General features: G+C 45.5%; 1 protein-coding gene across 3 annotated transcripts in view; it reads left to right on the top strand.

Annotated features, from left to right (window-relative positions):
- The window catches only part of slit2 (slit homolog 2 (Drosophila)), an 850855-nt gene that overhangs the window by 344402 nt on the left and 488535 nt on the right, over positions 1-17918 (top strand). For all 3 annotated transcript variants that reach the window (XM_070870756.1, XM_070870755.1, XM_070870754.1), the window contains exon 6: positions 15821-15892. In XM_070870756.1, coding sequence (XP_070726857.1) covers positions 15821-15892 — 72 coding nt within the window. The remainder of the gene's footprint in view (positions 1-15820; positions 15893-17918) is intronic.

Here is a 17918-nt window from a genome sequence, read left to right as displayed (position 1 = left end):
TATGATAGTTATTACTGCTTTTCCCTTCCTCCTTGCATGTGTCAGTGCTGTTACCAAAGTATAACATTGGTTATACGCAGCAATTTCCCTCAAATAAAAGAGCTAGTTGCAACCTTCAGGAACAATATTCCCTTATTCCCCCCTTTCCCAAGACATATGTAAGGTGATTGAATGAATGGATTGAGACACAACAGTGAAAATCCACGGTGTGAAATAGGGAGGGAAATTTGGAATTAAAAGTCCAAGGTTAATTTGGAAAACTTATTTTAACCAATTGCTTAGAGCTAGTGGAAAATTCCTTTGCAAGAAAAAAAAATTTTTGTAGCTTATATTTAAGTTTGTTTATGTCCTCTTGCGAATTGAAATGAAGGGGTAAAAATTCACCCCGGCCATGAATCTGGCGCACCTACTGTTTTCTAAGTGTTTTTACCATCGCGTCAGATGAGGTGGACTCTTGATCCATTTTCAGCTCTTTGGCAATTTTTTTGAAGCGGACCGGAAGTCGGTCATAATGAGGGCGGAAGTGCGGCGGTAAGTGCTGGTGAGGGGCGGAAATGGGGACGGGACAGAGTCTCCGCCGCTGTCAATCAGTGACGGAGCAATCCTGACCTCAGTGCGCGTGTGCGTCACCACGTCTCTCCCCTCATTTAAAGGGGCGAGAAGCGGTGATTATTTAGACTGGGCCACCAGGGAGGGTTTCGGCCGGGCCAGCGGCCTGGAACGCAAGAGCGGGTGCCAGGGTGCCTGTTGGCGGCCCGGCTGAGCCAGGGGCCATAGTTATCCGGCCGATGGGGAAGTCGGCCGGCAAAAAAAACCATGCCGGCTATGGCAATGCGCCCTCCCCTTGAAGGGCCGCCGTGCTGCCGTGGCTCACAGAGTGAAAGGAAGGTGCACTGACAGAAAAAGCTGTCAGGGGCACCGTGGGCGGTTGTATGATTTTTCCAGCTAAATTTCGCGGGGGTTGCCATGGACGTGCGGGAAAGCGGCCTTGATGACACGCTTCGGGCGGTCAGCAGTAGCGGGGTGGAAGTGGGGACCGGCAGAAAAATCCCCAAGGTGAATTTCAATCGTGGCGGCCATTGGACCAGAAGTCAGCAGCCACTTGACCCCACCGCCTGGCCGCTGCTTTCTGGCATAAAAAGTAAGTGGCCATTTTGGGAGGCTGAATTTCAGCCCCGAAGCCCTGGGCTAGCATTGGGTTTCCCACTTCAGTGATACTTTTCCGACAATTATTTCACCATCAGTTTATATATCCCTTGTGCCGAGTTTTGTGTTTTAATCCATGATCAAACTGCCAGTTTATTGAAAGTATAGTTGGTGGATATGCCAAGAGTAGATGGATGTGCTACAATACCTTAAGGAATGACTTAAGTTAATTCACTATTACTCAAGCTTTTTGTATTTTCTTGACATATTTCACCTGCTGTGGAGAATGCAACGGCCCTTCCTTGTTAAAGATGTATGTGGCCTGAGGCATTCGGGTTTCCTGCTCATCCCCTTGTCTGAGGGTCATTGAAAGAGGATGAAAAATCTCCTTGTTGTTAATAACTTGCTTCCATGTTTGCCCTGGAGATTTTCTGATAGCATTCTGTTCGAGTCTTAGATGAATGACTGAGTATAGAAGGTATGGCATTCTTGTCACAGAAACGTTTTCCCTTTCGACTAAACAAATATGACTCTTTCAGCACCACCTTACTAGCAAGTTCATGTTTAAAGTTTTTTGGGTCCCGTAAAGCTTACTCCATTTTCAGCACCTGCTCTAAACCTCCCACATGTCACATCCCATCTGGTTTGTACAATTCAACAAGAGCACATTGTTTTAATTGACAGACCAATTGTTAAACTGACAGCTTGCTCACAGTTACCTTATAATCTGGACATCCTTTATTTTTGCATTTGACAATTTGATCATATCATTTGTATTTTTACCCCCATTCATTCTGTCAGCTATTTAAACTCAGGAGAGGAAATGAGGGCTGCTGTTCGCAGTTAGAAATGAAGCAAGTCAGCATTGAGCCACAGCAGAGCACAGGTTTGAACATGATACTCAGGCCCCATTTATTTTAAACTGCAGATTTTAAAGTATGTACATCAGCGTCAGAAAGCTTCATCACCCTCACCTTTTGGATAGTGATACTAACATTTCTGTCTTCACTTTTCCACCATTACCCATAAATCATTCTCGCTCAAGGGTGGGCACTTTGCATGCTTCGTTATTACCTTGACGAGGGATGTTGGAATAAGACCTGTAAAGAAAAGCATAATTAAATACTACGAAATAAAAATAGAGATAATCTGCAAAAGAGGAGACACTTTTTAACAATTAATTTGAGAAGTGCAGTGCTAAATATTTCCCCTCGAGCCAACACCTCCAGTACCGAGGTTGCAGAAATGATTTAAGAGTAGGGCTGAAGCTGTGTCAGCACTGATTTTTATAATGACAGCTCAGGAAAATGAGATATAGACCAACATGCAATTCACCCTTCTCCAAATTAACCCGCAGACCGCATTAGGCAAATTTGATGGTATTATGAGATTTTCCAATTTGTCAAGTAACAATTTCTCTTTTGTGTTGTGTCAGGAGTACAGTTTGTGCCATTGTAGTAATTTAAATTCCTTTGATAAATTGAACTTGAGGTTAAAGAATAATGTTATAGATAAATCTTATGACATAAAATATAAAGAAAGCTATTAGCCGATTTATTAATAAAATAGCCTTTTAAAAATTAGATAACTAGCTTCTCGCCTTTGTGAAGAGGCAAGGTACTAAAGGATGCTTCAGAGAGCAATGGGACAGTCTAATTAAACATAACTCTGGTTGTTGGCCAGTACTGATTAGAATGTGTTTCAAGGTTATTGGGAATAAGACCACCAGGCAGCCTGGGAGCAGAGGCGGTACAACAACTGCCTCACAGGCAGATGGTTGGAATCCACCACGAAACTATTGGCAACTTTCTCTCTCTCCCTCTCGTTCTTGCTCTCTCTCACTCTTTCTTCATCTCTCACACACACTATCTTACTTTCTTTCTCTCTCATTCTTCCACTCCCTCTCTTTCTTCCATTAAAATTAATGGTAAGAAAATCCTCCTGTTCTATAAGAGGAGCTTAGGTCTTCTCACCAGATTTTCCTTTCCGTGGGTAAAGATGAAAATCTACCCCATCTGATCTAGAATATTGTCCTCTTTTGAACATCATCGTTGCAGATTGTCAGGAATAATAGCAGGGCTTAAAGGATTAAATTGTGTGCACAGGTTGCATAATCTTAGCTTGTATTCCCTTGAGTTCGGGTGATCTACTCATAGAATCATACCAATCAACCATTCCGCACATTGTGTCCATGCTGGTCGAAAAAGAGTTACCCACCCTAATCCCACCGGCTCTTTAAGTGTACATCCAAGTATTTTATAAATGTGATGAAGGTTTCTGCCACTACCACCTTTTCAGGCAGTGCGTTCCAGACTCCCACCACCATCTGGGTGAAGAAATGTTTTCGCATCTCCCCTCTAGTCTTTTTACCAATCACTTTAAATCTATGGTCCCTGGTTATTGACGCCTCTGCTAAGGAAAATAAGGGACCGAGTAAACAGCCTTCCAGTCACAAAAACTCCCCTCAAACATTACCGTTTGCTTCCTGCCATTAAGCCAATATTGGATCCAATTTGCCATTCTCCCATGGATCCCATGGGCTTTAACTTTTTTGATCAGTCTAACACGTTGGACTTTGTCAAAAGCCTTTCTAAAATCTATGTAAATGACATCAAATGCACTGCCCTCATCGATCCTCCTTGTTACCTCCTCAAAGAACTCAATCAAGTTAGTCAGACACGTCCTTCCCTTAACAAATCCATGCTGACTGTTCTTGATTAATCTGTGACTTTCTAAATGAAGGTTTATATTATCCCTCAGAACTGATTCCAGTAATTTGCCTACCACCGAGGTTAAGCTAACTGGCCTGTAATTACTCGATTTATCCCTTCCTCCCTTTTTGAACAATGGTACATTAGCAGTTCTCCAATCCTCTGTCACAACTCCTATAGCCAGGGAGGATTGGAAAATGATGGTCAGAGCCTCCGCAATTTCCTCCCTTGCTCCTTTTAATAGCGTTGGATATATTTCATCCGGTCCTGGCGATTTATCTACTTTCAAGGTTACTAAACCCCTTAATACTTCCTCTCTTACTATGTTTATCCCCTCCAATATGTCACTCTCTTCCTCTTGAACTTTAACTTCGGCATTGACCCCTCTTTTGTGAAGGCAGCCGCAAAGTATTCATCAAGTACCACATCCTCCGCCTCCACACATACATCACTGTTTTGGTCCCTAATAGGCCCTACTCTTTCCTTAGTTATCCTCTTGCTCTTTATGTAATTGTAAAACATCTTTGGGTTTTCTTTGATTCTATTTGCCAGTATTTTTTCATGCCCTCTTTTTGCTTTCCTAATTTCCTTTTTAATTTCACCCCTGCACTTTCTATACTCTTCTCGCCTTTCTGCAGTATTGAGCTCACAATATCTGATATAGGCTTCCTTTTTTGCCTCATCTTACCCTGAATGCACCTTGTCATCCAGGGGGCTCTATATTTGGCAGTTCTGCCCTTTTTCTTTGTAGGAACATGTTTACCCTGAACTCCATATACCTCCCTCTTGAATGCCTCCCACTGTTCTGGCACTGATTTACCTTCAAGTCACTGTTTCCAATCCACTTTTGCTAAATCACTTCTCAGCCTAGTATAATTGGCCTTTCCCCAATTTAGAACCCTTCTCCTGTTTTTTTCTTTGTCCTTATCCATAATTATGCTAAAACTAATTAAGTTATGATCATTACCACAAAAATGCTCACCCACTGATACTCCTTTCACCTGCCCAGCTTCATTCCCTACCTCTTGCTGGGCTTGCTAAGAATTGGCTAAAAAACATTCTCCAGAACGCAATTTAGGAATTATGTGCCCTTTGCACCTTTTACACTGATAGGGGCCGAAATTGCCCTGAGGCCCGTTTGGGGTGGATAATTCGAATTATCTGGTGAATTACCGCCTGAACTGATGGGGCAGAGAATAGAGGGAAATTGCCCTCTTCTCAAAAATTATCGTGGCGGTGTTTGGAGCGGAAGAGGGGCAGAAGCGAGTTGGGAGTGGGGCGGAAGGCGGGTGTTGTTGTCAGCGTGATGCAGACAAGCTGACACTTAGCAACGTCCCTCCCCTTCACTTAAAGGGGAGGGATACTGCGAGGCCTACTTGGCGCCCACTGGGCCACCAAGGAGGACTTTGGCCGAGCCAGTGGCCTGTTGGCGGCCCGGCCAAATCTGTGACCGCCATTGTCGGGCCGACTGCAGAGTCGCCGGAAAATTTGAATTAAATGGTGGCCTAGGCAGAGCGCCCTCCTCTTTAAGGGCAGACACGCCGCCCAGCCACTGGTAGCTTCCCACTGCGCCAAACTGTCGGGGGCACCGACAAGCAGTTGATCGACTGTTTGAGGGCAATGTCGCTTCCGGGGCAGGGATCAGGCGGTACACGCTTCAGTGACATAATTGGTGCTGTTCGCACAGAAGTGAGGCGGATACCTTCTCCGCCTCAAAAATTCACGAGAACATTGTTCCGATCGTCATGGCGGAAACTCATTTTTGCCCCATTACTGCCTTTTTTCTCTTTGCTGTAACTGCTCTTGAAAAAAGGGGTCAATTTTGGCCCCATAGTATCTCAGTTAATATTAGGGTAATTGAAATCTCCCACTATTACTGTTTTATTCTTTTTGCACTTGTCAGAAATTTGCCGACAAATTTACTCTTCCCTTGGACTGTGTTGGGTCTATAGTACACTCCCAGAAGTGCGATCGCCCCTTTTATGTTCTTTAGTTCAACCCATATGGCCTCGTTTGATGATCCTTCTAACATACTATCCCTCCCCACAGCTGAAATTGTTTCTTTAATCAACAGTGCGACCTCCCCCCTCCTTTTTTAACCCCCTCTCAATCTCGCCTGAAAACCCTGTAACCAGGAATGTTGAGCTGCCCTTCTTTCAGCCATGTCTCAGTAATGGCTATCATATGATAATCCCATGTGTATATCTGTGCCCTTAGCTCATCTGTCTTATTTCCTAGACTCCCTTGCATTAAAGTATATACCATTTAGCATTACCAAATTGCCTTTTTGTCTGTTTTCTAGCCTTTGTTCCCTCTGCCTTCCAAACTTGTTTATTAATTCTCTGCCTTCTATTTTCAATGTTGTTTCTCTCCTTTCTGACAATGCTCACAGGTTCCCATCCCCCTGCCAAGCTAGTTTAAACCCTCTCCAACAGCACTAGCAAACCCCGCTGCGAGGATATTGGTCCCAGCTCTGTTGAGGTGCAACCCGTCTGGCTTGTACAGGTCCCATCTTCCTCAGTAATGGGCCCAATGCCCAATAATCAAAGTATTTAAAATGATAAACGGAACAAGGGAACATCATCTTAAAATTAGAGCAAGGGCGTTTAGGAGTGAAATCAGGAAGCATTTCTTCACACAAGTTTAGTAAAAATCTAGAACTAACTTAAGCATGTGGATTCTAGGTCAATTTTCAAGACTGAGATTGATAGTTTTTTTTAGGTAAGGGTATCAACGGCTATGGAGTAAAGGCAGGTAAATGGCGATCAACCATGATCTCAGAATAGCAGGAAAGGCTCAAGGGGCTGAATAGCCGACTCTTTTTCCTCTGTTCTATGTTTCTTTCCATCTGTGCAATCACACCTACAGAACGTTCTACTCTTGTTACACAATGTTTTGCACCACCGTACCAACCTTTAGCTGCAGTGTGAACTATGGGTGAGAACCAACTGAAAGAAATAGCTTTAAAAATGGGAACAAAATATATGGTTCAGAGTGTTGGTCAATGAAGAGTTCTACAGACCATACCGAAACTAATGGCCAATTGGATCAATGTATATCAGTATTTTTACATAAGGTGGGGATGGAATGAAGCAGTATGATTTTCTTTGGGCTGTAAAACAGCCTGCCAATTAGCTATTGGCCACCTTGCGCTGCCGCCAAAGTTGAATTTCACCCCTAAGCTCTCAGTTAGCAAGACCCCTTCTTCGTTTGGATTGCATGAGTAATTCATGCAATATTTCTAGATTGGAATTATTAGGAATGACAATAGTTGACTCTCACTGAACCCTGTGAAGTCATCTTCTGAAATTGATAACAGAAGTTGGCAGGGCTCAATTCAAGATGTATGTAGTTTGTTGAAGGAATGTCTGCTCTCAATGCTGTAATCTAGTTAGCAAATCAGAAATTCCTGTAAATGAAATGAAGTCAATTTAAAATATCAAAAGCTGATTGACGTACTAACGTGACATTCTTTTTAATGTAGCTTTTTTTCCTAAACTGTTTCAAAGGTGTGATCTTCATATAAAAGTTTGCCTATGTCTAACGCCCCTTGGAAACTCATTAAAATATAATTCTACAGTGCCCTAGCCGGTAAATGCACTACCTGATGCAGTACTGAGCCACACTGATTAGGAAGATCCCAAGTTGAGTCAGCTGATCTCAGTTGAGATGGCAGTAGGACTGGTATAGATGACCTTAACCCTGGGTTAGGTTGGGTGAAATCAGCTAGGGTTCCTGTACCTGATAGCTATTCAGCGACCCCTGTGAAAACGTGTAACGGTGTGGACAAGGATGGGCTTAGCTGTGATAGCCTCCCATATTTTGCCTGCCGATAGACCTCTGTAGGCTAAAGCATGAAGAATGGTCATTCATGTAAGTAATCAGAGGGCTTCTGATGCTTGTCCATTAACACCCTTTCACAAAACTCATCTTTCAGAAGAAAACATGGATAAACTGCGAAAAATGACAACAATAACAACTTGTATTTATATAGCGCCGTTGTTATAGGACAAAATTTGACACTGAGCCACCTAAGGTTTTAAGGAGTGTCTTAAAGAAGGAAAGAGAGGTAGAGAGACGAAGAAGTTTAGGCAGGGAATTTCAGAGCTTAGGGCCTAGGCAATAGAAGGCACGGCCACCAATGGTTGAGCGATTATAATCAGGGATGCTCAAGAGGACAGAAGTAGAGGAACGTAAGAAGAAGTGCCCCAGGATCCAGTGTGGCGTCGGCAGCCCCGACTTGGGTGGAAACATCAGGAGCAGGTTGGAGCATAAAGGAGGAGCCAGCCACCGCAGGGAACAGCGTGAGCCACCCTGAGAAGGCGACGGAATCACAGAGGGCGAGAAAAAACGGCATCACAGGAACCCAGGTAGCTGACTGGAGCGAGGTTGAGTCCAACAGTGGGGTCAGGACCCAAGAAAGGTCAGCGAGCAGAGAGAGGCCCAGAGGTCAGTGAGGAGAGGGAAGCTCAGAGGTTGGCGAGGAGAGGGAGGCCCAGAGGTCAGCGAGGAGAGGGAGGCCCAGAGGTCAGCGAGGAGAGGGAGGCCCGGAGGTCGGCAAGTTGCGGGAGGCCCGGAGGTCGCCGATTAGCAGGAGGCCCGGAGGTCGGCGAGCAGTGGGGGACCTGGAGGTCAGTGAGGAGAGGGAGGCCCAGAGGTCGGCGAGGAGAGGGAGGAGCGGAGGTCGTTGAGGAATGAAGGACAGGACCGGCGAGGCCCGGAGGTGGGAAGCGGCGAGGTCGGGTCCGGCAAGGTCAGGGCATAGGAGCGGAACGATTGAGGCCCAGAAGTGGTGCAGCGTGGACCAGTAGTGGGGTCGGGGTTCGGGGCTCAGGGAAGGAGCAGCATGGGCCAACAGCAAGGTCGTGAGGCCGCGACTGCATCCTATGAATCCCAGGGAGAGAGGACCTGCGGGAAAGGGAAAGGAGGACTGTAGGAGTATGCGTGTGTATATGTACTAGACCCATGCAGCAGAGCCTGATCTCCAGTCATCTTAGATGCCCTTGCCACTGTACCAAGACCTTGCTCTGTCAAGTCCATGTGGTAGCTGGTGTGCAACGGCCACACCAGGTTGAAAGAATTCACGCACAGGCATCTTCCACCCTTCAAAATGAAGTTCGGGACCTGGAACGTCAGGACAACCCCAACAGCGACAGATTGGAATGCCGTACTGCTATCGTTGCCGAGGAACTCAGACGTTTCGACGTAGACATCGCCACCCTAAGCAAGACCCGGCGGGCAGGGGAAGGCCAGCTCAAAGAACAAGGTGGTGGTTACACCTTCTTCTGGAAAGGTAAACCAGAAGAAGAACGCCGCCTCCATGGAGTAGGCTTCACCCCATAAAATAAACTAGTGGGCTGTCTCAAAGACTCCCCTTGCGAAATAAACGGATGCCTCATGACTCTTGGCTCACCCTAGCCCAGAATCAGTGCGCTACAGTCATCAGTGCAGACGCCCCCAACACTGGAAGCTGCAGGCGAGACCAAAGAGGAATTCTACTCCAGCCTCGAACAATACCTGTCGCGAGTCCCAATAAACGACAAGCTAATCCTCCTTGGCGACTTCAACGCCAGAGTTGGAAAGGACACAGACTCTGGGGAGGTGTGATCGGCAGAGAGTGGGTAGGGAAAACCAACTCCAGTGGTACCCTCCTCCTGACGAAATGCTCAGAACATGGCCTTGTCATAACCAACACCTCGTTCTGTCAGAAAGACAATAAGGCGTCATGGCAACATCCTCGCTCCAAGCACTGGCATCTGCTAGACTACGTCATCGTCCGAGCGAGGAACCGCAAGGACGTGCGCATCACCCGTGACATGACAGAAGCTGACGATTGCTGGATGGACCACCGCCTAATCCGTTCTGTCTTCATCCACGTAGCCCCAAAACAGCGACGGCAACAGAAACAATGACGCAGGAAAATTAATACTGGAGCACTCAAAGATTCTGCTAAGAATGCCCTATTCAGCTAGCGTCTCGCTACCAACCTGATGATTCCCAGTGACCCAGAGACACAGAGTGTCCACAGCGCCTGGTCTGCCCTCAAGGTCTCCATAATTAACACCTGTGAAGAAACGCTCGGTCACTCGACCAGGAAACACCAAGACTGGTTCGACAGGAACAACCAGGAGATCCAGGAGCTAATAAGCCGCAAGCGCAAGGCGTTCTTGAACAGGAAACAGCATCACAACTCGAGAGCAAGAAAGCAACTCTACAGACGTCTGAAAGCTGAGGTCCAACAAAAAACCTGCAACCTAAAGAACAGATGGTGGGTGGAGAGAGCGCAGGAGATCCAACAATTAGCCGACAGCCACAACGTGCGAGATTCTTTAGCGCAGTCAAGACGACCTACGGCCCAAGCACCCAAGGCCCTACCCCACTGCTGGCCAAGAATGGTGAGGTACTCATCAAGGACAGAGAGGCAGTCAGTGCCCGCTGGAAGGAGCATTTCGAAGATCTCCTTAACCGAGACTCTGTCTTCGACGTGAGTGTCCTCGACTCCATTCCGCAGCATGCAACCTGCCACCACCTCAGCACAACCCCAGCCCGACATGAGGTAGGAAAGGCCATCCGACAACTGAAGCACAACAAGGCCTCAGGAGCAGATGGAATCCCCGTCGAAGCACTAAAGCATGGCGGAGAAGCACTATTACTGCGAATATATGACCACATCTCTCTTATCTAGAAGGAGGAGAGCATGCCAGGGGATCTCAGAGACGTCGTAATCATGACCATCTTAAAAAAAGGGGACAAGTCTGATTGCAGTAATTACAGAAGAGTTTCTCTGCTGTCTGCCACAAGGAAAGTTATCACAAGAATCCTCCTCAATCGCCCTGTCCCTGTGGCTAAAGAGCTCCTCCCAGGGTTATAATGCGGATTTCGCCCACTATGGGGCACAGTAGACATGATCTTCACCGCGCGGAAAAGCCAAGAGAACTACAGGGAACAACACCAACCCCTGTACATGGCCTTCTTTGACCTCACAAAGGCCTTCGACACTGTCAACCGTGAGGGATTATGGAGCGTCCTCCTCAAATTCAACTGCCCTCAAAAGTTTGTCACTATCCTTCGCTTGCTTTACGATGACATGCAAGCCGTGATCCTGACCAACGGATCCATCATAGACCCAATTCACGTTCGGGTCAAGCAAGGCTGTGTCATCGCACCAATGCTCTTCTCGATCTTCCTTGCTGCAATGCTCCATCTTACCCTCAGCAAGCTCCCCGTTGGAGTGGAGCTAAATGACAGAACAAACAGGAATCTGTTCAACCTCCGCCGCCTCCAGGCCAGATCCAAGGTTTTCCCATCCTCTGTATTGAATTACAGTACACAGACGACGCTTGCATTTGCGTACACTCGGAGACCGAACTCCAAGTCATTGTCAACACCTTCACCGAAGCGTACGAGAGCATGGGCCTTACACTAAATATCCATAAGACAAAGGTCCTCTACCAACTTACCCCCGCCACACAGCACTGCCTCCCCGATTATCAAAATCCACGACGAGGCCTTGGACAACGTGGACCATTTTCCATACCTCAGGAGCCTACTGTCAACAAGAGAGGACATCGACGACGAGGTCCAACACTGCCTTCAGTGTGCCAGTTCTGCCTTTGGTTGCTTGAGGAAGAGAGTATTTGAAGATTAGGACCTCAAACCCGGCACCAAGCTCATGGTCTACAGAGCAGTCGTGGTACTCGCCCTCCTATATGGCTCAGAGACATGGACTATATACACCAGGCACCTCAAAACACTGGAAAAGTACCACCAACGCTGCCTCCGCAAGATCCTGCAAATCTGATGGCAGGATAGGCTCATCAACGTCAGTGTTCTCACTCAGGCCAACATCCCCAGCATTGAAGCACTGACCACGCTCGACCAGCTCCGTTGGGTGGGCCACATCGTCCGCATACCTGACATGAGACACCCAAAAACAAGCACTCTACTTGGAGCTTCGACATGGCAAGCGAGCCCCAGGTGGGCAGAGGAAATGCTTCAAGGCCACCCTCAAAACCTCTTTGATAAAGTGCAACACCTGGGAATCCCTGGCCTAAGACCACTTAAAGTGAAAGAAAGGCATCCGGGAAGGCGCAGAACACCGCGAGTATCTTCGATGGGAGAACGCAGAAGCCAAGCGTAGACAGTGGAAGGAGCGCACAAAGGAGCCCACCTACCCGTTCCTCCAACCACTGTCTGCCCCACCTGTGACAAAGACTGTAGGTCTCGCATTGGACTCATGAGTCACCTGAGAACTCATTTTTAGTGTGGAAGCAAGTCATCCTCAACTCTGCAGGACTGCCTAGGAAGGAGAGGAGCACACATGTCTCAGTGGGTTGTGGGGCTGAAGAAGATTACAGAAATAGGGAAGGGAAAGGCCACGGAGGGATATGAAAACAAGGTGGAGAATTTTGAAATAGAGGCGTTGCTTAACCGGAAGCCAATGTAGGTCAGCGAGCACAGTAGTGATGGGCGAACGGGATTTGGTGCGAGTTAGGACATGGGCAGCCGAGTTTTGGCTGACGTCAAGTTTGCATGGGGTAGAACATGGGAGGCTAGCCAGGAGTGTGTTGGAATAGTCGTCTAGATATAACAAAGGCATGGATGAGGGTTTCAGCAGCGGATTAGTTGAGGCAAGGGTGGAGACGGGCAATGTTACGGAGGTGGAAATAGGCGGTCTTAGTTATATTGTGGTTGGAAGCTCATTTCAGGGTCAAATATGACACCAAGGTTTCAAACCGAGTGGTTCAGCCTCAGACAGATGTTAGGGAGAGGTATAGAATTAGTGGCAACGGAAAGGAGTTTGTGGCGGAGACCGAAAACAATGGCTTTGGTCTTCCCAATATTTAATTGGAGAAAATTTCTGCCCACCCAGAACTGAATGTCAGACAAGTAGTGGTGGTGAGGTAGAGCTGAGTGTCATCAGCTTACATGTGGAAACTGACACTGTGTTTTCAGATGATGTCGCCAAGAGGCAGCATGTAGATGAGAAGTAGGAGGGGGTGAAGGATAGATCCTTGGGGGATATCAGAGATAATGATGTGGGAGAAAGTAGGGTAGCCATTGCAGGTGATTCTTTAGCTATGATTAGATAGATAAGAATGGAACCAGACGATTGCAGTCCCACCCAGATAGACGATGGTGGAGAGGCGTTGGAGAAGGATGGAGTGATCAACCATGTCAAAGGCTGCAGGCAAGTCAAGAAGGACGAGGAGGGATAGTTTATCTTTGTCACAGTCACAAAGGATATCATTTGTGACTTTGATGAAAGCCATTTTGCTACTGTGGCAGACACAGAAACCTGATTGGAGGGATTCAAACATGGAGTTGCGGGAAAGGTGGGCACGGATTTGTGAGGCAACACACATTCAAGGACTTTGCAGAGGAAAGGGAGGTTGGAGATGGGGCGGTAGTTTGCAAGGACGCAGGGGTCAAGTGTTGTTTTTTTGAGGAGCGGGGTGCTGATGGAGGAGAGAGAACCATTAACAATGTCAGCTGACATGGGAGCCAGAAAATGAAATTGAGTTGTCAGCAGTTTAGTGGGAATAGATTTGAGGGAGCAGGAAGTGGGTCTCATTGACAAGATGATAGTGGAGAGGTCATGAGGGGAGATCAGAGAGAAACTGGTAAAAGATGCGAGTTCAGTTCTAGGGCAGGGGGAGAACCTTAGAGGAAATTCGGCCCAGTGGGCTAGGGGAAAGAAGGGAAGTGCCAGAGGTGGCTGAACGGATGGTCTCAATCTTAGAGACAAAGAAGTCCATGAGCTCCTCACATTCCTTGTCGGAGGTGAGGGTGGATGGGACAGAAGAGGGGTTTAAGAAAATGGTTAGCAGTGGAGAATAGAAGCCGGGGTTTATCTTTGCATTCCAGAATGATTTTGGAATAGTGAGCAATTTTGACAGATGCGAGCAGGACCCCATGACATGGTCCAGCCAGATCTGGCAGTGAATGGCGAAACCAATTGTCCACCACATCCGTTCAAGTCTGTGTCCCTTGGACTTAAGCAAGTGAAAATGAGGGCCATACCAGGGGGAACAGCCAGGGTGAGAGAGAGTAATTGTTTTAATTGGGACTAGGGCATCAAAGGTGGTGAAGAGAGTGTGGTTGATCAGAAATATCGTGGTGAGTGGGTCAAAGGCTGGACAGTTGGGAGAGAGTTTTTTCCAGGGGTGGACACAGAAGGAAGTAGGGTTGCAGAGGGGCAGGAGGAAGAGGGATGTGGATGGAGAGCGATATGAGGAAGTGGTCAGAGATGGCCTTATCTGCAATTGACATGATGGGAGGAGCGAGGCCACGAGAGATGGCAAGATCGAGGGGGTGGCAGTGAATATGGGTTGAAGAGTTTATATGGATGGAGAGAGTAAAGGAGGATAGGAGGCTAGTGAACTCAGAGGAGAGAGAGCATGATGAATTGAGATAGAGTTTGAAATCACCGATGATGAGAAATCGTCGGTGCAGAGGCAGAGGGAGAAAGCAGTGAAGATATATCAGTAATTCAATTTTTATGGTACTTGTGTGGGTGGTAGAGAATGAGAATTTTAAATGAGAGATGAGAGGGGTGGAATAAGGTGAGATGCTTAAAGGAGGAGAAAGTACCGGAGGGTTAGGGGGACAGACCAAGGTGTGATTTGGTGATGAGAGCCACACTCGCCATCATGGCAGTCTGAGTAACATAGCACAGAAAATGTTGTTTTTCTGAAAATGGAAGACGATTCTGTCATTTGTTTCATGAATTTCTAGCCTGCAACACAAATGTGAAAGAACAGAAAAGCACTTTTTGGTCCATCCAGCTTACTGCACCATTTATGTCTTCTTCTAAACTCTTCGCTGATCAGTTTCCATTTCCCACCATGCCCCATTCCAAGCTTCCATCTCTCAATTCCCTTTGGATTCAGAAATTCACTCCATTATTGTGGATTCAACATAAAATCATCAAGGGTTACGTCTTTTGACAACTGGAGGCCAGTTTTATTTGAGGGAGGGATCCTGTATACTTTTTGCATATTTATCTGAGTGAAATTATATACTCAGGAAAAAAAAGAAGAATCTTCCAAAACACATGGATGGTATCTCTTCACTCTAGTTGTTTCAAGAAAGCAGAACATTCTGAACTTTATTTCTAGAAGCGGTTACATTACTGCTAGTGTCTTCAAAGAGATATACACACAGCCGGCAGAATATGGAAACACTTGCTATTTGGAGCATCAGAGACTGATATCTCAAATCTCTTGCATTTAAGAGTGGGATGTCATTCTTATTTTCTTTTCCGAAGATTTGTTTGTTAGAAAGATCCTGAAAGGGTTGGTTTTTTTTCTTCCATTCTGTATTTGATTATGGATGTAACTGTGGAGAAAATTGCATGTTATCTGCTTCTTTCTTTGTTGACTTTCGATACTATCTGGTAGTTACTAAAGACTGATACCCAAGCTGCACTTTGAATGAGGGAAGTCACTGGCATTTGCAGAGGTTGGTGGAATTAGCATGCAGCTGGGTTTCTCTGATAAATGGATTCTGTTAGGTCACCAAGGGGAACAGCGTGACATTAAGTGATTTACAGTCCTTTTCCTTTAATGAAATTGTTTCAGTGAGATGATGCTGAAAGCTTTTAATGGATAGCTTTTCTTGATGTAATGAAATTGTATTCCGCCGGCATTTAATATAAGATGCGGTTATTATTTACTGGAGCTTTCCCAAACCGCTGTAGCTTGCTCACAGTCCGAGGAAGGACAAATATTTTCAGGTGGTTAGTGCAGAGAGATGAATAAATATCAAAGGCCAGAGTATTTTAGGAGAGGGAGCGTATGAGTGTGTGTCAGTGTATTTGTGTGAGTGAAAGAGATAGAGATGGAGTAAGAGCATTTCATGCGACAGGCCTAGTTACAGAAAAGCCTTAAGGGAGGCTTTGTGATACATAACACTGCTAATATTCTGCTTCTCTAAGTTTATCCTCATAATCTATTTAACAGGCAACTGGATTACAACCAGATCAGCTGCATTGAGGATGGAGCGTTCAGGGCTCTGCGTGACCTGGAAGTACTGTGAGTACTGCTTCAATTTGTCTTTACAGGGCGGCCCTTTACTAATACATGTATTAGTTTATCTGAAGTTTGCACTCCTTATAGCAAAAAGAGGGTCACGCGTTAGCCAGAGAGCTAGTAAACAGCCTGCGCTGGATGTTAAAAGCAGTTCTTATTCCATATGTTAGGATCTGCAAAATACATTTTCTTTCATTTCATCTTCAATGGACCACATACCTGTGAGTAAATGTGTATGCAGGAAGGTACTGTCATAGGCTAAGTAGCGGGTTAGCTACCTGACGTCTACAACGGTTCAGGTAAAAATGTTTTTAGTTAAGTATATAAACATAGGACAACTGCATCACTCACAGAGACTTCCATCACCCCCTATAGGGGTAATGGAAAGCTTAACAGCAGTCCCATAGTCATTCCAAAATAAATATGAAATAAAGTTTACTGCAGCCGTGCCTGAAACCAGAGATAGTTTGCAACCAGCTCCTAAGGAGGTACTAAAAGAAACGTAACTGCAAAAGCTTGACCTTTTAATGTAGTATTGCAGTCTGTGGTCAAGAGAATGGCAATGCCTGGGAGAATTTGAGGCACTTAGCACATTCTTAACATGTTTGGCCTTGGAACTCTGTGCTTTACATTCTTTGGATATTTGTAGGTATGTAGGAAGCCAAGAATAAGTTCCACTTTTTGCAAACATTTTAGTCACCAGATGTTCTAAACAAAGGCTGGCCCCTCCACTTGATCAAAGGGGAGGGAGTCACACCCAGAGTAACTCCTTGGGTCTTTGGATCAGCTTACTTGGTCCTCAGCTCAGTTTGTTTAGAAAGACTAAACCCATCACTTGGTTTCAGTAGCTGTTAAAAATTGAGTCAATTAATGCAAAAGCTCTTGATGTAGACAAGAATGAGCCTTGCAGGAAATGGCACATATTAACTAACCCTAATCTACTTGGATAAAGGGGGTGCAAGCTGCTGATTTACGGCATGTAGTTAAAATGTCTGCTTCTTCTGTTGGGAGAAGGGGTGATTTGCATTCACTGTGGTTGTTAGACTAGGTTTAATTTTCAACAGGCAGGTTCGAGTGTAGTTCACAAAGCATTACTCTTATAGAAGCAACATTCAAATGTGCAATCTAGCTTACTGTCTTTTTAAACTGTAGCTACCTTTCTGGAAAACTACCGGTTTCCATGATAACCAGTCAAATAAAATGACATCAGTTTTCAATCTCTTATGTTAGCAAAATAACTATAAAATGGCATCTCTGTACTGTCCTTGAAGAATGCAGTCGATGGATGTAATCTGGTAAGGAGCTGTAAACTGCAGCGATTTAAAGAAAAACTATCTTTTTACTTGATATGTTTTTTATCAATCAAATTCTGCTTTGGTCTTGTAATTGCCAGCGTTCGGTAAGAGTACTATCTGTAAAGGATTGGGGTTCGGCTAAGAGTGTCAGTAGGAGAGGACCGCAGTTGCAGAGCTTAGAGGGAGGGAAAGGGCATGGAGAGGGAGGTTGGATTATTTATGACCTTCCAGGTCCATTTCTTACTGTAGGTACATTTTCCTCAAAGAAACTAAATAAAGTTCCTTCAACTTAAGGATTGTTTATTGATCAGTGTTTGAATTTCTGATTTGCCATCTTCATGATACAGATACTGTGGATACAATGAGCAGATACTGGATTATCTTATAAAAGAAAGCACCAGGCAGGGCTGCTCATTCTGCTCATTCTGCGCGTGGCTGCAACAATGAATAAACCACCATCTAAACCCCACAATGATGGGTGATACTTTATTTCAATTGTAACTGTATTTCCCACAAAGATACGCATAATAGACATAATTGAAAATAATATTAAGGGAAAATATCACTAATTTCCACAGTTTTATTATATACATTTTGTGCCATTTCTTAACATGACTATAGACTATGAAAAACAAATGGATCAAGTTATATGCCTCCACAATGTAACATTTGAATCTTACCTGCACCACAGTTACACCGTTAAGCCAAGTAAGCATGCATTGATTGAAAGAAAA

This window comes from Pristiophorus japonicus, chromosome 2 (assembly GCF_044704955.1).
Source record: "Pristiophorus japonicus isolate sPriJap1 chromosome 2, sPriJap1.hap1, whole genome shotgun sequence".
Lineage (NCBI taxonomy): Eukaryota > Metazoa > Chordata > Chondrichthyes > Pristiophoridae > Pristiophorus > Pristiophorus japonicus.
The sequence above is the reverse complement of the archived record's forward strand: the minus strand, read 5'-3'. Positions and strand labels throughout refer to the sequence as shown.